General features: G+C 36.4%; 2 protein-coding genes across 5 annotated transcripts in view; one reads left to right on the forward strand and one right to left on the reverse strand.

Moving 5' to 3' along the window:
• LOC121375579 (WD repeat-containing protein 36-like) overlaps positions 1-13794 on the reverse strand; it is a 38939-nt gene extending 25145 nt beyond the window's left edge. The window contains exons 1-5 of one of the 4 annotated variants that reach the window (XM_041503101.1): positions 11007-11415; positions 10550-10604; positions 2724-2751; positions 2104-2204; positions 444-561 (exon numbers count right to left, since the gene is read on the reverse strand). In XM_041503101.1, coding sequence (XP_041359035.1) covers positions 444-561; positions 2104-2204; positions 2724-2751; positions 10550-10552 — 250 coding nt within the window. In that variant the 5' untranslated portion in view covers positions 10553-10604; positions 11007-11415. Of the gene's footprint in view, positions 1-443; positions 562-2103; positions 2205-2723; positions 2752-5557; positions 5764-10549; positions 11416-13512 lie in introns of those variants that run through there. The other 3 variants (XM_041503102.1, XM_041503100.1, XM_041503099.1) reach the window with 3 other exon arrangements.
• On the forward strand, positions 5872-14197 carry LOC121375580 (NAD-dependent protein deacetylase Sirt6-like). Its single transcript, XM_041503103.1, has 5 exons — positions 5872-6431; positions 8167-8304; positions 11497-11879; positions 13181-13374; positions 13720-14197. The coding sequence occupies exons 1-5, from the start codon at positions 5951-5953 to the stop codon at positions 13922-13924; spliced, it is 1401 nt and encodes a 466-aa protein (XP_041359037.1). The 5' UTR covers positions 5872-5950; the 3' UTR covers positions 13925-14197.
• The last annotated feature ends 8499 nt before the right edge of the window (positions 14198-22696 follow it).

Consider the following 22696-nt stretch of genomic DNA (forward strand, 5'->3'; position numbering starts at 1 on the left):
CCGTCAATAAAGTGCGTAGTTAAATAAAACATTTCTTTCTTTCTTTGTTTCTTCAGATAATAAAACTATAAGCTGTTTTGCAAACAATTTAAAATAGCTAACCTTAACTAAAACGAACGATGCAGGGCTAGCTCTGGAACTTTTGGCGAATTTTATTTTAATTTGGCGAAAAAAATGGGTGTAATAGTTGTTATTTTGTTGCAAAATAGCTATAGATTTAGCATTTTTTTGATAATTTGACGAAATTTTCTGACCATCCAGAGCTAGCCCTGCAATGCAATTTTAATGATTGTACCTGTAATTCAATTTTATGTTAAAATTGATACGACTATGTAGTTGGATGAAACTGTACATTACAAATTAAATGTTTAATGTTCCAGGTAATAATTTGTTACGCCATTTAAAAAGTCAGCTGTCTGATTTGCTGTCTTTAAATGTCATACCCTCTGAGTCAATGTTCCATACTCTGACATGGCTGGAGATGTCGGTAGAAATCAGATGATTTCCAAACACTAAGAGAAACTGAACCTCATGTTCATGACCTTCATACACACGACAAACCTGCAAAAATAAATAAATTCCTAATTAACTGTTAACAAGTTACTAAATATAAAAAGAAAGACGGAGATTGAGAGGAAATATGCCGTTGTTACCAGGGCTAGCTCTGGGTTAGAATTTTTTTTCGCTAAATTATCTAAAAAAACATGCAAAACCCAGTTATTTTCCAACAAAACCCCAATTATTATATGAATTTTTTTTGCCAAATTAAAATAAAATTCGCCAATTGTTCATAAAATTTGCAATTGGCGAATTTGGTGAGTGCCAGAGCTAGCCCTGGTTACCTAGGCTACATCTACAGAAAAGCAAGATGGCATCTTTTATATGCACTTTCCCACAGACATGAACAGTACATACCACTGCCTTTGATGTACCAGTTGCAGGATACTGGTTGGCGTAGGGAATAACTTTCAGCCACCAAGAACCGAGCTACATCCCACTACTTGCTACATGAAGTGTCTTGTTCTACAGACAAGATATCAGACCTGTTGATATTTTTAACCAAAACTGACTTAAACGTGCATTGTCTGGAATATTTTTATTATTTAAGCATTTAGAACAGAAAATCCCATTACGTTTGGTGTATATAAGACGCCGCACTCCGAATTGGTTTCACCACACTTGCTTTTCTAAGTTAAAAATAAACCCATTATTTTGAAAGTGGGACACTTTTGCCGGGCTCCCTCTGGGCTAAAAATAGTACGGTTCGGCTATTGTTGCATTACAAAAAGCGAGCGGATTCTAGCAGCCAATTCCTAGCAGCCAATTACGCTAGCAGCCAATTTCAGCAGACACTCATGGCGACGTTCTAAACACCGGACTCATATGCCTTTCGATTGTTACCTGTATTTCACACACTTTTAAACACACTGTTATGCTAATTTTTATTATTCACTACAACTTAAGAATTTTAGAGTTTTAAAGAGTATTTTTATATAATAACAACACAAAAACAAAATAACAACCAAGACTCATTTTCACAGTCTTATTGTTACTAATATGCGTATAAATACAACGTAACCATTTTATTAAGCACTTTTATAATATCTGAAACATCACTTTAAAAATCCGTCTGTACTACGGTAATTAATATAGGATGTCCAACTAGTTTCGTATAACCCACACCACAACACACATTATAAAAGGCGTATGAGTCCAGTGTTTAGAACGTCGCCATGCGTGTCTGCTGAAATTGGCTGGTAGCGTAATTGGCTGGTAGGAAGTGGCTGCTAGAATCTGCTCGGTATTACAAAATGGCGAGAATTGTTCTAACTGGCTAGTAAGCATTTGACGATATGCGTTAATGACGATGACTCGCGAGTGAATTAAAAGTGCAGTTATGCTTGTATTTGAACTTAGAACTTGACTGTATACGATTGAAACCAGACATTGCATCTTTAAGAAAACTGTTGTTTAATTTTATAACAAATTAAAAATATAAATATATAATGAGAAGCTAGGACTTAAAAAGTTCACTCCATAGTGACATATATGTATCATAAAGGCATGGCTCATGATTCTACAAAGACATGAAAAGGTGCTTACTTTACTGTTTCTGTTGAACGCATACACCATGTTTTTGCAGGCTGTAAACACATATCGAGAGTCAACCACCATACAGGTAATATCAGACACATGACTGTCACCTGGAGAAATTGTATTATCGATTACACAACATTCAGTGAAATATCTGAAAACATCAGTGAAATGATAGAGCGCTAACACAGTGATATCAGTTACTGGTGAAAACATCAGCCAACGTTGTTATTGTGTTATTTAATAGCATGTTAAGGCACTATAAAAAATGACATCATTACATGGTTTATAACTCAGTAATGGCTCAATAAATGTGTGTATTTTTACTATAGTGACATCACTTATCAAAATAATGTCTGTGGTATGTTTTGGATTTTTTTTAGAACAAAGGTTCTAGACTAAAAATTCAATGCAAGTGGAATTAATGTGATAAAATTTTATAAAAGACATACACTTTAAAAGTGTATATCTTTTATAAAGTGACTGTCCATATGATAATATGCAACAATGGATTTACCCTGGCCAATAAAGCAAAATTAAAATTTAAATGAAAAAAAAATTTAGTTTAATGCAGTTTCATACTTTATTTAACAGAATTATAATGTAAAAAATTAAAATCAGTAACTTACTGACACTGGTTATTCCTAGTCCTTGTGACTGCAAAGAAAGCAAACCGTATTAGCTAATATAAGCAATAAATCAGTTGTTCATACACATAACATTAGATCAGACATGTAAATGTATGAACAGCATAACCTAGTGGTTATCCAGAAGAAAAAATAACATTGTTGTGAACTGTGATTACTAACATCCTTAATTATATAGTTAATGTAACACCACAAAATATAACTTGGATGTTAGTGAAAAGTGAACTGAATGATGTTAAGTATATAATCTTAAAATGATTACTTAAAATTATTATGCTGATATATTATAATTGGTTGTCGACAAATGACCGACAGTAATGGTGTTGGTTGGAAATTTAAAGTGCCGGTCAGACATTTTACATAATTTGGTCTTTAAATTATGAGAGAAAACATGTTCCTACATCTACCTGAGCTTCCTCTTGCTGTACCATGTTTATATGTGAGCATAGGGCTACAACATACTTACTATTACAAACTATTAATTTTCAACGACAAAATGGTCACCAAGTATGTCTAAAATTAGGAAAGCACCTACTGTCAAACTTAGTGATTTAAGGTGATTTTAGCTCTTAGATTACTTTGTAAAACAGGGCTCAGGTCTAGTCTGATATATCTGCCAGGTCATGGTGTCAGCTTGCATTGTGTATAGAATTGGCAGTTTTTGTGATCAAGTTGGCCACTTAATAAAACTTAACATGTGAACTCACTGTTTTATGTTTGTTGAGTTGAGTTCAGCAAGTAATTTGCTAGCCACGAATTATATTTTCCCTGATTTTTTTTCAAATACTTAACTATCAGTATCAATCCAGTTTTGTTGTGAAAGTAATGAAGTGTTGACCTTACTTTTCATTCAAATGACGTAACTAATCAATAGTCTACCTATTATGCAACTCGATTCTCATCATATTTAACCAGAAGTCGGGATCAAGGTTTTTGATGAAAGCCACTGTCAAGGTTGGCTAAATATCACTGTTCGCAGTTAATTGCACTTTACTTTGCAAAGAAAACAGTGTAACCCGTCACCAGTTCAAAATGGTTTGACATTAAACAAACACTGTTTTAAGTATCATTGATGTCACATCAATATGTCATACATGTTTGAGGTACTTGTTTGCTGATTGTTACATTGTTAGAAAAAGTTATCAAGTTGCTTTCCTACTGGCTGGAGTCCTGGATATTCATGTCACATTTACACATTAAGGTCAATGAGAGTTGCAATTTGCATCCTTGTTTTCGCTTCATACACAATAAATATAACATGTTCAACAGTAGTTTTTCCATATAGTTGACAAATGGTATTCTTTAGTTCTTTCATCTTTTAAAAATTAAACATAACATTTTGTCTAAAATTATGAAAAACAAAAACATACAGACATGTGAATGATGTTGTCTGCTCAATATAGGATTCGGATCTACTTTAACATGAGTCAAGATTAAGTAGACAAATCTTAATTTTAATGTGGTGAAGCATTGTAGTAATTTAGCTAATTTTTAATTTGAATGACATCAGTATTCCAGTTTCCACGCAAAAAAATTAACGACCCCACTAGAGCACACTGATTTATTAATTATTGGATACTGGATTCTGAAATAGTCTTAGAGAGGCAACCCACTACATGTTTCCATTAGTAATAAAAAATATCTTCATTAAGCACATACCATGGTCTTTGAAACACCAGTCATGGTGACTGTCTGGAACTAGACATAGTCTAATGGGCCCATTGATGGGGATCGATCCTAGACTGACCAATCATCAGCGAGCACTTTACGTAAAGATTTCTGCCTGTTAACCCCATTATAATATTAAAAGATATATAAAGAGGGAATCACCATAACCCCAAAACTAACCTTAACCCTATCAATATTGGGCAACTGCCACAAAAAGGCCTCTTAAGACAAGTGGTTGATGAATATAGAACTACTAAGGTGGTCCTCAAGTTCTTCACCATTCATCCATGATTGTGTACAAAGCAAGTGGTCACTATTTTGAAAAGGCAATATAGATTTCGCCTTATGGTGACTGGCACGACAAAGTCAAGCTGATCAAAGCAAGTTTTGGCTAACTTTACCACTGGGCTACATGTACTTCCTGGCCATCTCAGTATTTCGATGACTACAAACTGAGCATGATCTTTCCATTTTCAAAATGACAGTGCAAAATTGCAACTGAAATGTTTTGTCCGAGTTTGAAAAAAATCTTATGATAAAAAAAATGTACCATTTACAAAATATGGATTTTAAGTGAAATTATGGTAAAATAGGTTTTATTTATTGTGTATGAAGCCAATACAATTGTGCAGAAAGTGATTGTCATAGACTGCAATCAATGCATATATATATATATATTTTTTAATTATGGTAGTGCAGGGTGCACATTAAGTCAATACTTTTCTTAATGTGCAGGGCAAGTTGCCTCCCTCCATTTAGCAAATTTAATAAAGCGGGGGAAAGTTTTGATGGCTGTCATTGGAAGATTTATCTTGTTAATAACAATGCAAGTACTTAAATTAGGATTTAGTGAGTATGATAGGTCATACAATTCTGGTTTGTGTGTCCATTTATCCAACTGTTGAAACATAGTGCAACAAGTTTTAAATACCAGCTTTATACAGGGTAATGTAACAATTTTCGGACATAAAAAGAACCACACTTTCTTAGTTTCTATGTCTGTTCAGACTATAATTATGGTAAATACGCTTATACGTCCGAGAGAGAATTTGGTTATACTACATAAAGAAATGATCTCTATAATGATCTCTATAATTAGACAATTATTTCCTTGAATTGACCTGTACTAGAAAAAAAAACAGATTTACATTGTAAATGTGAAATGCTTTTCCAACGCAAGTAATGATGTGATTTTCTTTGTGTGTTAAATTGTATCGCACTGCCAGTGGTACGTCGTTGCTAATAAATCCAAGGGCTCTGTACCCAGCAAATATTTTACTAGGAGCCGTCATTGTTTAATAAAATAAATCAACATGCAACATTAAATATTTTGCCACACGTGTTTTTGTTGTTTTCCCGGAAACGGAAATGCACACAAATTTGTTTTACCACAAATGAACAATATACATGTCGTTAACTTTTAAATAAGCGTACAGTTTAGTTTAATCTACTACATATAATATATAGGCAAGACCTTTTTTATTTTCTGCTAGCAAATTATAAAATATGTGTTAGGGTTAGGTTAAGGAGTCGTAAATTAAATGTACGAACAATTTACGATAGCCTACACGGAAGTATCGAACCGGGAAATAGGAAATTGCACAACTTATGTTGTGTTGACATTTCGAAGACTGTGTGTTATAATTAAAATGTCTCGTTGTTTGTACGTTAATTGCGAAAGCAACGAAATAACATCTTCCCAAAGGCATGTTGAGATCAAAACTGTTTTACCAAGATCAGGCGTGAAGAAAATGAAATCTGTCATAAAATCAAAGATGTTAATTTTTTGGAAATCTAATGGTGAAGCTATGCTTCATAGACATTGTTATGATTTACTTTTAAAATCTGCGCGAGCACGAAATCCTAAAGGGTTAATACCAAAGATGCTCCAAGAAGAGAAAGCATTATTTAAAGAAGCAATCAAAACAGCAGAGTACTTTGATTCAATAGAGACTCTTCGAAATGAAGGAATGAAAGTGGCTGAAATGATCAAGAAGTCCAAACATTGTGTTGTTTTCACAGGTAAATGCAGGGCACAATATTTCATGCGAACCGCCGTTCTGTTCGCGTGTCGGTTACGCAAAATTAAATTTACGTGAACCGCAAGTTGGTTACATCTTAACCTGTAGATGTTCAGAAATTAAAACTTGCACACTACAATTACTGGAAGTTTATTCACGCAGACATACTACTAATATTTCGACAAATGTTTTAGGCTGATTTTTTAGATACTTAATGTGCAGCAAACCAGTAGACAACCTTAGGCAGGACTTTCCTTTGGCACTGTCACATATAAAGAACATTATAAATACTGTTCATAAATAGAGTTAGGGTTAGGGTTAGTGACAGTGCCAAAGGAAAGTCCTTCCCAACCTTATATTGCAACAGTTGTAACTTCCGACCATTCTAAACTAGTCCGTCCCATTACCTACAAACATGTTTCTTGTAAAGTAATTAATTTCAGTTTGGTTTGACTAAGAAGAAAAGTAAAAGTATTTTGGAACTAAAAAATACAAATTTTTGTGTACAATTCACAAATCAGTCGGCTTAGAAATAAGTAAGTTGTCTGTAGTAAATTTCATAGTATAAAAAAAACGTTCCCTGTGGGACGGACTATAATTCCTCAGGATATAGTCGAGCCAAAAGTTTACAAAAAATATGTACAGACCGCTGGGGACGGCTAAATTATCTACTGTTATTTTATCTCTAAAGGAATATATATATAGACATAATATTGGATTGCCTATAATGTTACAATGTTGAAAACAGTTTTAACGTAAACATGAATCTAAAAGTGTCACAAAGTTGAAAAATACTAACATCGCATAATGAGCTTCAAAAAAAGAAACATTTGGAATGTTACTGTAATATAGATGTGTCATCAATAAAGTGAAAGTAGCATGGCTACCGCAAAAAAAAAAAAAAAAAAAAAAAAGATTTATTTAACAACGCACTCAACACATTTTATTTACGGTTATATGGCGTCAAACATATGGTTAAGTACCACACAGATAATGAGAGGAAACCCACTGTCGCCACTTCATGGGCTACTCTTTTCGATTAGCAGCAAGGAATCTTTTCTATGCACTATCCCACAGACTGGGTAGTACATACCACGGCCTTCGATAGACCAGTCATGGTGCACTGGCGGGAACGAAAAATAGCCCGATGGGCCCACCGACGGGGATCGATCCCAGATTGACCGCACAGTGAGCGAGCGCTGTACCACTGGACTACATCCCGCCCCTCAAAACAAAAAAAGGAATCCCTCCCATTCCCAATGTATCTATTTTGTTTCAGTACTGGGGTTGATATTTAGTCCGTTTACAATGGTGTTAACTTTTGCAAGCATTAAAGAAACTGTTTTATAAAATGTTTTATTTTGTATTTTGTTTTAACTTTATGTTTGAGTTAAAAATGATGCGGTTGATATGTAATTTCAACGTAACTTGGAGGTAACTGCTCAGGTTACTCATGGGTTACGCAAATATAATTCACGTAACCGAACAATTGGTTACCTAGGTAAAAACCATGTGAACCGACTTCCGGTTACCTCAGGTTTTGAAATATTGTCCCCTGTAAATGTATCCTTTAGCATTTGTTTAGTTTGAAATACAGATGAGGTATATGTACTACTACAGTAATAGTTGCAATTCATTTTGTACAAGTTAGAACTGTTACATGTCTCTGTTAAGAAACCAAACGTTTTGAATGTAGAACTATTTGGATAATTTTTATTTAAATATGTGTCATATAGGTGCTGGAATTTCAACATCTGCTGGTATAGGTGATTACCGAGGGAAGAGTGGGAAGTGGACTCAACAAGATCAGGCATCTATTAATATGGATTCAGTATTTGCATCTGGAAGCAGAGAAAAAATTAATGAAGAAATGCGTAAGATATATTCATTATCAATAGGTGCAACTTTCAAAGTAAACAGCATAATATTACATCTTCAGTTTTTTTATTTATGCAGTGGTTGCAAAACAAGGCGTTGCGCGTCGTTTGCGATGTTTACTACCCTCATTTCCGACATCTATTTTCGCCACAGTTGCTCAGACTCCAGTTCATATTTTTTTTTGATTCACGAGCACACTTAGACCCAATGATTTTTCGCGGTCGCGGAAAACGGACGGAATTCCCATTGTGAAACAGAATTTACATTTGGAAACGGAATTACGATTTTCCGCGAAGTTAAACAAATTAATACTATTTTACTATTGCCACACGTTGTAAAACTGACAATTGACCCATGCGCAGTACTATTGGCAAACGTGAGACTGGATTATGTGCTTCACGGTAAACCAAATGGTCAGGGAACTAATCAAATACTTCGCAAACGTTAGCGAAACGTTTGCTGACTGAACTTGGGGCTGGTTTACTGCTTAGTCTGTTGCTCCTGTTTTTTTTCCAGGAGTAAGTTTAGCCAGCGGTTTGTCACTAACGCTTGTCTTGGAAGACAGATTTGTACGCTACACATTAAACCGAATGACCATTTCAGGAACCACCAGTCAAAATATGTTTGCAAACGTTTAGCAAAAAACGGCTGGCTGAATGTTGCAATGTTACTTTATTTCCACTGTGTCATGCGCATACTTCAATTTGCAGACAACGTTAGACTGTCAAAGAGATGATAAAATATTTTTTTTAACGTTTTGTGAACCCTAAGCCCCGTTGAATAAAGCAGTGCACTTAATTGTTGGCGAATCATGCATTATGTAGTTATTGCTTCTTATGTGATTTTTCGCTACTAATATGTACATGTAGGCTTACTTTGATTTAATGACAAATAGCGACGTATGTCGATGCCAGTCAATTTTCGGACCTTTTAATTTGTCACAACTTGTGTTCAATTGTTAATTACACATTGTGGTCTGAAATGGAAATGAAACGGAATTTACAAAAAAATATGAAATGGAAAAAAGCTTTTTTAAAAATGGAAAACCACTGAATCATACTTGGGCCAGCAATTTCATCAACTATATGCATTACATGTGGATTACATTGCACACTTCTGTGGTAACAGACTCTGGCCCATTTCGGTATAATATCCGCCCGGTCCCCTCCATTATTATTTTTAGTTAAGGTTGAGGGTTAGGGTTAGGGTTGGGATTATGGCTGGGGTTAGGGTTGGGGTTAGGGTTGGAGTTAAGGTTAGGGTTAGGGGAAGGGGGGACCGGGCGGATATTTTTCCACGTCAGTATCGATGCTGTATTTGATATTTTGAAATTTGCTCGGTACGGTAAATCGGGATTGACATGATACTGATACCATATGGTATACCATCCAGCTCTATTCAACAACCTATCAGATTTGTTTCAATCCCAGCCAGTGCTCCATGACTGGTTCATAAAAGGCCATGTGATGCCCTGTCTGACATATTTTTTTTTATAAGAGTAAGAATGAGGAGGCATGGTACTAGTGGTAGGTTTACTCTTAAATACAGCACTTGTTAAAAAAAAACATTTGAAACATGAAGTAGTCGTAGTTTAAAGTATGCTGATATGCCATTAAACAAATATTCCTTTCTTTTCCTAAATGTGGGAACTGTGCATTCATCATATTTAGGTGTTTTAATAATGTAGCAATCGGTATTTTGTGCGTGAAGCTTGGTTCAACAAAGTTCACAACACCAGCTACGGGTTAGGGCATCATCTTTTATTCATGTAAACATAATACACAAGACACACCCTGCAAGGATTAAAAACACAAACGTTAACAATATGGTAAAAACAATACAAATATATCCCTATCGAGGTAAAACAAACATTCAGGCATATATTAATGAAACACATTGCAAATCATAGAAAACCGTCATTAATCATTAATTATCATTCTGATGATTATGAATCATCATCCTCTTTATCCTAAATACTGTCATCACGATTATTAATCATGTTAACATACATGTATATATATATATAATAATCATTTCGTGACCACCAATTATAATCATTGATTATAGTAAAGGGGAGATAATTTATAGTAAATAGGGTTATTTAAATGATTGTAATTATAATTATTTGACGTAATAAAGCTTTATCATTAATGAGTTTATGAAAGAAAGGATATAAATTACAAGAGTATATTTAAAATTACAAATATATAAATATTAGACTTAACCTGTAGCTTAACATACCATATGAATTACACGTAGGCATTGTGTTGATATATTCCATAACAACTGGGGAAACCTGCATAAAAATAAATTCATAATATCAATTGTTTAGTATATGGTTTCCATATATCTATTATACATTCAGAACTAAAACATTTAAACTAATTCATTCCAAAACCAATGCTTTGGTGTAGTTCGTCATAAAAACAATTGATTAAACGTAGCTAAATTATTAACTCAGATAAGCTAACAACTAAAACAGAAACTTCACTTAAATCATAAAATATATAGTTTTGACAGCAGAAAACAAAGATGGCTGACATTCATTATGTCACGCCCTGTAATCCATAATAATTAAAAGGCAGATTTATTATTAAATATTATATGTTGAATTATTCATTAATCATTACCAGGAATAGAAAATTAGGCATTTACTATTATTATTTAAGTTTATCTTCTATAACAAATTAATACTAACCTTTAAATTAAACTTCTACTATTTCTCTCTTATCTGAACTTGTTTCTTCAAATACTAAATAATTCTGTCCTGTCTTGTCAGTCCAAAGAAAGCATGCAGATACATGTGAGTGTTAATTATCCAATGGGAGAGAAAGAGACAAGGGTCAAAGTTTAAAGATAGCTTGGGTGTTTGTATTGTAGCTATGGCTACCAAAAGAGCTCACACTGACTGCACTGATGTGGTCACGCGTGGTTGACCAGCATACACGAACATATCACAGGTACAGGGCAATACTAGAAAAAGGTGATAAAATGTTAATTATAGTGATATGTTGTTCAACCTGTAGTTGTTACAGCCTGAAAATAAACATTAATGAAATACATACTAAATACCATACTTAAAGGTACATACTCCTCTAAGAACCTGAAATTAAACATTAATTACATAAAACCTATATGCTTAAAATACACGTGTACTACAATAATCATATTATAAATTATATATTCAGAAGAATCCACAGAAGAAGAAGATGATGATGGTGGTGTACCCTACGAGTGTCTGCGGCCAACCTACACTCACGAGGCCTTACAGAAATTAATCGCCAATGGCTATGTGAAGCACATCATCAGCCAGAATGGAGATGGGCTACATGGACTGTCGGGTGTCTGTGCAGCAGATTTGTCTGAGCTGCATGGAAACGTGTTTGTCGAGATATGTGAGACGTGTAAGACTCGCTATGACAGACCTTTCTATGTAATGGATGACGCATGCAGTCTGTATTTCGAGGAGCTGGAAGACCACGGTAAATCATCGGTGAAGAAACCCACCCATGCAAAAAAATGTGACAGATGTGGCCTGAGTCATCGCACTGGCAGACGGTGTGAAAAGAAGGTTGAGCTCAGTTTTGTGTTGACATTATTGTTTTATTTTCTTATTTTGTTTAATTTATTAAAAAAGAAGCCTACATTATGTGTCAAATGGGAAATAAAATTGTAAGCAAACAGATGGTGCATATAACTGAGAAGATGGTAGCATCGTTTAAACTGAAAGCCACTAGATTTTGAAACTGTTAAAGGGACATACCCTAGTTTTTAAACACTAACGCATGTTTTTGACTATTATAACCGTTTTTGATAACTTAAATCATACTTTACTTAGATTTTATTGTTTAGATTATCAATTTCCGTACATTCGAAGTGTTTTTGTTTATCCTGGTGTTTTTAATATCACAAAATGCATTTCTCATATTTTTAAAAACGCATGTGCGTCTGAGAAGTAACAGTTATGGAGTCGAGTTTTAGTCTATTTTTAGAGGGTATTTCACCATTTCAAAGTCACAGACTCATGTTTCAGTCAATTGTAACTTTATCCAAATGTGTTACAGGTTTGTAGATTAACTAAACTTAGTGTTAAATTTCACGGGTTGAAACTAGGGTATGTCCCTTTAAGTTTAATTTTAATTTGATGTTTCAAGACTATCTTAAGAGTTAAGTATTAAAAAATGACTGATTTTGACCTTGATAATGGGTAGGTGGGTTTGTCTTGGGTAGATGGGTTTTAGATAGATGGATGGGTGGGTTGATAGATGAATACGTGGGGAAATAGATGAATTGGTGGGTAGATGGATAGGTGGATCGATGGATGGGTTGATAGATAGATCATGGATAGATTTGTTGGGTTTTGGTTGGATGGATCCATGGATTTTGCATGTTTCTTTTTTAATTAGAAAATGTACATACTATTTTTTTGGTAAGGTTTTCTTATACCGGCCTCGGTGGCGTCATGGTTAGGCCATCGGTCTACAGGCTGGTAGGTACTGGGTTCGGATCCCAGTTGAGGCATGGGATTTTTAATCCAGATACCGACTCCAAACCCTGAGTGAGTGCTCCGCAAGGCTCAGTGGGTAGGTGTAAACCATTTGCACTTACCAGTGATCCATAACTGGTTCAGCAAAGGCCATGGTTTGTGCTATCCTGCCTGTGGGAAGCGCAAATAAAAGATCCCTTGCTGCTAATCGGTAAGCGTAGCCCATGTAGTGGCGACAGCGGGTTTCCTCTCAAAATCTGTGTGGTCTGTAACCATAAGTCTGATGCCATATAACTGTAAATAAAATGTGTTGAGTGCGTTGTTTAATAAAACATTTCTTTATAAAACATTTCTTTATAGGTTTTCTTATTTTCACTTCACTCCAGGGATGCAAAGGATTTCTGATGGATTCTATCATAAATTTTCGGGATTTACTTGAAGATGATATTCTAGAACAAGCTACATGGAATGCACAGCACTCAGACCTGATGATATGCTTGGGGTCAACTCTGACTGTCACTCCTGCTAACTCTCTGGTAGAGATGACAAAGGAACCACAACAGATAGTTATATGTAACAGGTAAATAAATATTTGATTTTATATTCCGAGATTTGTATTGTTCGTCATTAATGAAATCTACCAGCAGTCATCTGTTCAGGGTACTTGTGTACATACAAAGGTTTGGGGTGCACAGTAACTCTTTGGCAGAATGCTTACCTGAGTTGTGGATCTTTTCCCATTTTAACCAGAGTCTGTTGGGAAATACTGCGTTTTGGTAGGTGTATTGCATGTGTTGGAAACATGTTCTCTCTCCCTCTGTCTCTCTCATCTCTCTTAAAATAAGAGTTAAAAGTGTGTCAGAATGTTTATTTATTTCTTAAAGAAAATTCAAATGCCATGTTTATATTTTTACAATTTTTTCAGACAAACCACAGACATTGATGATTTATGTATGAGGGCATGTGGACCACATGGAGAGGTGGTTGGTTCTCGTGTGTTTGGTGACTGTGATATTTTTATGCAAGAAATCATGAAACATATTCTAGTGCCAGAAGACTTGAAGTCATGGGAAGATGGGAGAGAGAAGAGGATGGAAAACTACAACAGCTGTAGAGTGCCTGTAGTCTGAATATTGGGCATGTTAAGCTAAAATGTGACTTCTTTTTTTTCACTATGACTGTCTTTCGTGGTAAAATACTCACCTGATGCATGATCAATCTAAGATCAATCCTTGTTATATCATGGTGTGTACTATCTTGTCTGTGATATGACTAGCCCATGGAATGAAAGCAGCAGGTTTTCTCTATGCAAGCGCAACTCGTGAGATATGATTACAAACTTCACTCGATGAAATATAAATCATATTTGACAAAAAACATGAAATGTTCTATTTATTATATAACTTTTGACAATTTTATTTTATTTTTAAAATGTCAGCAGCAAAATAGTTCCAGCTTTCTTACAGTGAAGATAACACTTTCTACAGTGACGATAACATATTTTAGAGTGAAATAGTGAGTGACTTGATAGCACTTTTATTTCACTGATATTTTAAGATATTTCACTAAATGTTATATAATAACATTATTTATGCAGTCCTTAACCATATGCCTGAATGTCATATAACTGTAAATAAAATGTGTTATCCATCAGCATCAAGGCTGTTAAGTGTTGGATTCCTATCCCAGTACTATCTCTATCCCAGCGAGAGGGCATAAGTTATATGTGAAGGTGTAATGCTGCAATTCCTTTGGCTCTACCACTAACAGTTAACCATTAATTAAAAAAAAAAAAAAAAAAAAATCCATGCTCTTGACAAGAAACGTAAATGTATGTTGTGCTCAGGACTTTGTTTGATTTTAAAAAAGCGAAATAAAATTTAATAAAAATGAATGATGGCAGTTTAATCATGATTTTATTTTATAAATATGAATGGCAAATATAGTTTATATTAATTTTAAAAGCAAGGGTCTGTCCAGTCGGTATAGGTAGGTTTTTAAAATTATATTTAAAAATTGTCAATCTAATTAAAATTAGCTCCACTATTACATGTGGATCTAACAGCAGCCAGTTGGAGCTCATGTCCACCAATCAAAATCTTACTTGCAGAATCATGCCAGTGATTTAAAAATAATTTGAAAACATTCTGAATTATCGTGTGAATTATGAATGCCTTAAAACATGTTTTATTTTATAAAATAAATAATTTGTAATGTAAAACTGAAGACTGATTTAGTTGGGTTTTTTTTATAAATAAATAAATAATTTTTAATGTAAAATTGAAGACTGATAACCCATCCCGTACGTATTGGTATCGTTGTCTGTACTACGGCCACTAAAATAGACTCGCCCGATATTTTTAGAATTTGTATGCTCCCAACTAACGTTATAAAAGGCGAAGTATGATTGGTCAATATTTAAATTATTATTTACAGACGAAATGTTACCTGGACATTGGAGACTACGCAGTGTTGTTAGCAATCTGATTAAAATTAGTTCCACTGGTCTAAATAAGGCATTTGTAATTCACATGAAACATATCGTATACCCTCAGGATAATTCGGAATGTTTTCAAATTATTTTTAAATCACTGGCATGATTCTGCAAGTATGGTTTTGATTGGTGGATATGAGCTCCAACTGGCTGCTGTTAGATCCACATGTAAGTGGAGCTAATTTAATTAGCTTAAAAAATTGTATTTATTATTTGTTTAAATGTTTTGTCTGTGATATATTACTGTTAATAATCCAATGCACTATTTTAAAACATATTTTAATCCTTGTTGTATACAATCTATGCATACTGTTTTTTTTATTGCATAATCGTAAAATGTTTCATATGTATATATGTGTGTTGATTCATTTGTTTGTTATTCATTATTAATCTAGTTAATTAAATGTAGCTATTTGTGATCCATGCACACACACATATATCGGATGGTTAAAAACATCTCATGTTTTCAAGTTGATTTGTGGGAGCACCTGTCGTGGTTGGAGAGACAAGGACTGGGATGTAGAGGTGGACAGCGAAAGAAGTTGAAAGATAGGAGGAGTTGCCATATCGGGAAGATATGAGATGGAATTCAAAGGAGTAAAAGGAAAGGGGGCAGTGGGGTAAAAAAAAAAGAGTTGAAAAATGTGGAAATATTATCATTGTATTATCATTAAGTTTATAGATTTTGTGTATGCAGAGTCTGATCCATGGACATTTCAGATGCTCAGTGAAGCATTGTTGATTTTATTTTCTCCTTGTAAATTTATTTTCTTTCAAATATCCAATTAAGATTTAAAATACGGTGTCTTGGGCATACACCCCAACTGTATAGAGGATGTGCCCAGGATGGGTCAGTTGTTAGTGTTGGAGAATCGGTGTAATGGCTGTACCATTGTTTTGAAGCTAGTCACTGCATTGAACATAACTGAGCCACCTGACACACTGGTTCTGCCATTTATATGGATGGTTATTATTGTGTTCTTATGTCAGTCATGAATATATTGTGAGCATCTCCTCAACATTAAACTACTTTGTTCAATAAATCATCATGGTACTTGGTATATTAAAGTGTAGAAATCTATGGATGCCACAACATGAAAAATAAAACCACTGGCATAGCCTTCATGGGCAATCACACTGGTGGGTTTTCTCCACCGTCTTTTATATTTTCATTTTTAATTCACCTCATAACACAGCTCATAGTGTGTGGTTGCTCCCCACCCTACCCCACCCCGTACAAAATATGAAATTGTGTCTACACCAATGAATAAAATAAAAAGTTCTAAAGTGTTTGTTGTTTGTTTATACCGGTACTTATTTTTGTGCTTATATCTAATTAAAATTTTAATACACTGTCCTAGGCACCCACCTCAGCTATCTTGGGCTGTCTGTCCATGTCTGTTAGTGGCTTTACAACCTACCCATTGGGTCATTAAAGGAGAGGACAATTAAGGCATTTGGCCTGGTATGCATATTCAACAATATATAATGCACATTGCTAAATATCAACACGTATAATCGTATAGTTAATTAATAAAATGGTTAAATGTGACGGCTATTATAACGGGCACAGCCATTTTGTACCATCTCCGTGAGTACGCCCTCTGGTGATTACTTAATATTTAACGCGTAACGTCGGGAATGAGCCTTAGAATTAGAGAAACACAATCTACCTGTTTTTTGCGGGATGATAAATAGTCATACATTGCAATGTTCTGTAATAATACACATCCCAGTAAGCCAGCAATAAGTATATCCAGCACTATATATATTATTTTTCAATACAAAATAAAATACCATTGTCAAAGTGGCTAGACAAGTTGAAACAACAGTGTTTTGCCCATGCATTAACCTACGTACTGAAATGATACACAGAGTGTTTTCTTAGTTAATTGGTCTATGCTGTTAGTTGCTTCTACCTGTGATTCCTGGTTGGCAGGTGTGTATTTGATTGGTAACCAGACGAGCCAATTAATTGACGCCGTCTAGACACCAAAATACATACTGGTATTGTGGAATATTACCTGTCGCCCTTAAAATTGTAATGGACATGGTTTATTACTGTAAATAGTTCTGTAAAACTACCGATTAAGTAGACTTTTTCATCTAAAACCACAGAACTGACCAATTACGTAGTCCCAAAGAAAAGTAAATTATCACTTGGGTATCGTGGGTTGTCGGTTTTGCACCAATGTAGCATATCCATAGGCCTAATAGTGTACATTTTTTCTTTGGATTATTTAACAGAGAAAAATACTATAACCCCATTTTGTTCCAACTTGAAATATATTTAGTTAAATAGTTGATTATATTATTACATCATTTATGCTGTTTTACAAGTCAGGTTGATCAAAGAGAAGCGCTGTGTCGAAAATTACTGCTTTTGTTTACACTACATACAGGAGATGGTCAGGAGCTGACGTCATTTCGCCCCAAGCTATCCCACCGGACGTCACAAAAATGAAACAAAATGGCTGCCCCCAGTTAGCAGGAATAACGATGTTTTTTTATTAACTCTAAAATTACGCGTTTTTCATTTGCTAAAGTGTCAGCATGTGTTGGTGGTCCGGGTATGCATCTTTCCAGCACATAAGGCTCTTTGTTTGAGTTGACCCTACCTTTAAACACTCTGGGTAGGAGCCAGTACCTACTGGTCTTAATTAAGTCCGATAGCTTTGCCACTACACCACCAAGGCCAGTTTCTATCATGTTCAAATAACGGTTCATATTTATGAGATTGAAAAATGAGTGTAATTCACTGAATGAATGAGCAAGTGTGTAAGTAGACTAAATAATAGTGGGTGTTGTTGATGCCATGGGATAATGCCAGTGATTTAAAAAATAATTTGAAAACATTCCGAATTATCCTGAGGGTATACGACATGTTTCATGTGAATTACGAATGCCTTATTTAGACCAATAGAACTAATTTTAATCAGATTGCTAACAACACTGCGTAGTTTCCAATGTCCAAGTAACATTTCGTCTGTAAATAGTAATTTAAATATTGACCCATGTCATGTCATAGGGTTTTACGTGCACATTCAAAGCAAGCTGTTGTAGCGCATGCCTGTCGTGGGCCAAGAGCCGGCCTTGGCCGGCTCTTCCGTCCATGACAGGAAAGGTGGGGGGAGGGGAAGGAGGGACCGCCTGCACTGGCAGGTGAAAGGGAGCACCAGCAGCCCGATTGAATCGGTAGCAGGCGGGTGGGGGTGGTGGTGGTGCTATGGAATTTGAATGGAGCAGTTAATGCCAAAGAGAAAGTGGTGCGCAATTTTGTTGAAGAAATTTTGGCGCAATTTTGAACGGTCGGTCGAAAGGTAAATGGCCGAGCTAGTATAGGTTTTGATATTCGTGAATCGAGAGTAGCTCGTTAATTTTAGACCTTTACGATGCTGTGGTGTCTCCCTAGGTTGCCCATCGGGCCCTTATAAAGGGCCTGACCGCTTCTGGTCGAGGCATCACCAAGTACCAAGTTATTACCAGCAGCAAGTATTGGGGGTTTGGGTGGGGGAGGCCGATATTCTTTTGTTCAGCTTCCCCCGGGTGCATTGCAATTGTGTACTCGGAACGGTATTCTTTTGTCCGGTTCCTTATTAGAGCACGTGCTGGGCCATTAAATGGGGAGGGGGGGGGGGGGGGGCGGATGCATTGTTATCATAGTCAATGCATCCTGTGTACCGTTGCAGTGAGCGTGTAGTCTATATGTAAATCCTAGTTTTGTGTTAAGGTGGTACTTATTGTCTTACGTCCCTACTCTAGTGAATTCAACGGTCATCATGACCACCCATCCCTCTCCGTCTTTTTATGGGTAACTATATTTACGTGCCCCTATCCTCGAGGGTTCAGGCACGCCCACCCCGGACTCAGCCTCTGACATCGCCAGTTGTCGATTCCGGGGCGTCTTTTTATAGCATTGACCAATCACACTTCGCCTTTTATAACGTTATTTGGGAGCATACAAATTCGAAAAATATCGGGCGAGTCTATTTTAGTGGCCGCAGTACAGCGAACCATACCAATACGTACGGGATGGGTTATCAGTCTTCAATTTTACATTACAAATTATTTATTTTATAAAATAAAACATGTTTTAAGGCATTCGTAATTCACACAAAACATGTCATATACCCTCAGGATAATTCGGAATGTTTTCAAATTATTTTTAAATCACTGGCATGATTCTGCAAGTAAGATTTTGATTGGTGGACATGAGCTGCAACTGGCTGCTGTTAGATCCACATGTAATAGTGGAGCTAATTTTAATTAGATTGAATTTGACTTTCATGGCGATTTCCCCATTTTTGACAGGATTATGGCTTTTGAACTTAGAAGATATGAATAGTTCTTTTCCAGACTAGTTTTTTTGGCAATGTCTCCAAGATATTGAGCAGGGCAGGACGTAGCCCAGTGGTAAAATGCTCGCCTGATGCTCTGTCAGTCTGGGATCGATCCCCATCAGTGGGCCCATTGGGCTGTTTCTTGTTCCTGCCAATGCACCATGACTGGTATATCAAAGGTTGTGGTATGTGCTATCCTGTCTGTGCATATAAAAGATCCGTTGCTACTAATGGAAAAATGTAATGTATTTCCTCTCTAAGACTATATGTCACACTGGAACGTGGTAACTTCGGACCCGAGTAATCTCGGCCCCAGGTAATTTCGGACCGGTAATCTCGGCCTCTGTATTAATGAAAGCAACTTATATCTGGGTTATACGCAAACGAAAGTTTGTTGTTGAACAAACTGATATTATTATTTCAAGATGAGTTTTTTTATTTAATTAAACATTATTATATATGCATTGTACATTTTGTTGTGCATATTTTGTTTATTAACTTTTAAACATTTATTCTGCTCATACCCCGTCCCCTTCTTAATATGGTTTGATTTGGTAGGTGTTCCTGATTTTAATCAGATGTTATGCCCACATTAAGCATGTTTGAATCCTTGGCATATAAGCATTTTAATACCTATCAAACAATCCGAATTTAGCCATTGGTGAAAATGCATTGAGAGGCCATTTAGTGTATGTGAACTGTAATCTAAAAGCCCTGTTTGAATATGTCGGCAATACCTGGATCACCAATCTAATTAAAATTAGCTCCACTATTACATGTGGATCTAACACCAGCCAGTTGGAGCTCATGTCCACCAATCAAAACCTTACTTGCAGAATCCTGCCAGTGATTTAAAACTAACAACACTGCGTAGTCCCCAATGTCCAGGTAACATTTCGTCTGTAAATAATAATTTAAATATTGACCAATCACACTTCGCCTTTTGGGAGCATACAAATTCGAAAAATATCGGGCCAGTCTATTTTAGTGGCCGCAGTACAGCGAACCATACCAATACGTACGGGATGGGTTATCAGTCTTCAATTTTACATTAAAAATTATTTATTTATTTATAAAAAAAAACCCAAACCTAAATCAATCTTCAGTTTTACATTACAAATTATTTATTTTATAAAATAAAACATGTTTTACGGCATTCGTAATTCACATGAAACATGTCGTCAGTCTAATTAAAATTAGCTCCACTATTACATGTAGAGTATCGCGTCTCGTACACTGGGTCACGGGCTTCCGTGACTTTGGTGTACGGTGACGCGATCGTACCGACGAAGAAGAGGAAGAGGAAAAGCGCACCAGGAACGGCACGGGGGGGGGGGGGGGGGGGGGGGGTGTGAGAGAACCAAAGCTGGCGGCTTAACCGCCAGCGGCGGTCCCTTCTGCGACGCCGCCCCCAGCCCAGCCTGAGTTGACGAGATCAGCCCTACGGGAACCGTCGACCACCGAGAGGGACCGACTCAACACCGCGATGTGTGAGGCACCCCCACGACGACCCTCCATCGCCGACCGTCACGCAGAACTGGCCGGTATCGCCGGTACAGCTAGTCGCCGTTGGCAAGAGGAAGGCAACATCACCAACCAACCAGCCAGCCAAGACCGAGAGACCAGCGCCGGTAGTCGCCCCCCCCCCCCCCCCCGAAGAGTCCGAGTGGACCGTCGCAGTGAGCGGACTGAAGAAACACCTTCATCAGTTTACATGCAGGGGGACACGACAGACCCGACCAAGCGCCGTGGCAGTTACTTCTACGCGGACTGAAGACCCAGGCTGGAGGACGGCAGCGAGTACGAACTTCACAGCAAGGTACTCACCACACCGTAGTCGTGACGCACCGGAGGGAGCAGACCTATAGACAGGCCATACTTTCGAACAAGTTGGACAACCGGAATCTACATAAGATGATCCGAGCGGTCTGCGGCCCCGACTACGGTACGGTAGTCAGTACCCTGTTACGACGCCAACATCATGTCGAAATTACTTCTTTTTTTTAAAAATATTATTAAATAGTCCGATCCTCTCGTTTCTCTTATTTATTTTTGGACTGTCCTTCCAAAATGCTCCAAATTATATAAATATTCGACCGAGCAGTCAATTCTTTTTATTTTTGGCTTGTAACATTTTTCTTTCTAATTTTAATCCTACTAATTTCTTTTACTAATTGCTATTTTCAAAATTCTGTCCATTTTCACCCCCCCCCCCCCCCCCCATCCCAAATCAGGCGTGTTATCTAATTTCATTTTGACCGCCCAGTCTAATCTAGCAACCAAATTTAAAGAGTAGTATTTTCTTTATTAATTATATTAATTAGAGATTCGCATCAAAATTTTAAAGGCCCACTATTTAATTTTTGGATTTAAATTTCAAAATTGTCCCCTTAATTTTGTTCTGTCCCGGAGCAAGGCCCCGGGACGGACATGCTCGAAACTCTAGTGGTATATGAGCATGTTAAAATTATTCGCACTCGCACTCGCATTACATGTGGATCTAACACCAGCCAGTTGGAGCTCATGTCCACCAATCAAAACCTTACTTGCAGAATCCTGCCAGTGATTTAAAACTAACAACACTGCTTAGTCCCCAATGTCCAGGTAACATTTCAACTGTAAATAATAATTTAAATATTGACCAATCACACTTCGCCTTTTATAACGTAAGATTTGATCCGTGACGTCACGAAGGGAACTCCTTTCGATAGTCAGCGCCATTGTTCATTGCTTCTTTTGCGTTTATTATGGTTAAACGGTGTGTTGTTGGCGGCTGCAGCAATACAAAAGCCGATAAATTTAGTCTTCACGCATTTCCTAGTAATTTTGCTGTGAGAAATCTGTGTGAATTTGATTAAAACAACGTGAAAATACTGGACAGGAAGAAAATGCCGGAGACCGTTGCGACAGCAGACACATTAGTTTCGATTCGTCCGAACTGGCTTGTCGGCTTAAGCGAGATATGGGAATACTATGTCTTATGGCTTTTAAAAAAAGATGCCGTACCAACAATTTTTCTGCGACACAAAACAAATGACAACAGCCGACGCCATCCACACCGAAACAAC

This window comes from Gigantopelta aegis, chromosome 6 (assembly GCF_016097555.1).
Source record: "Gigantopelta aegis isolate Gae_Host chromosome 6, Gae_host_genome, whole genome shotgun sequence".
Classification (NCBI taxonomy): domain Eukaryota; kingdom Metazoa; phylum Mollusca; class Gastropoda; order Neomphalida; family Peltospiridae; genus Gigantopelta; species Gigantopelta aegis.

Bases quoted from the DNA above. Each gene is read 5' to 3' on its own strand.
- LOC121375580 (XM_041503103.1), top strand. From the start codon at position 5,951: ATGTACGAACAATTTACGATAGCCTACACGGAAGTATCGAACCGGGAA. The intron at 6,432-8,166 runs GTAAATGCAGGG...TGTGTCATATAG, and splicing joins ACATTGTGTTGTTTTCACAG to GTGCTGGAATTTCAACATCT. The intron at 8,305-11,496 runs GTAAGATATATT...TTATATATTCAG, and splicing joins AAAAATTAATGAAGAAATGC to AAGAATCCACAGAAGAAGAA.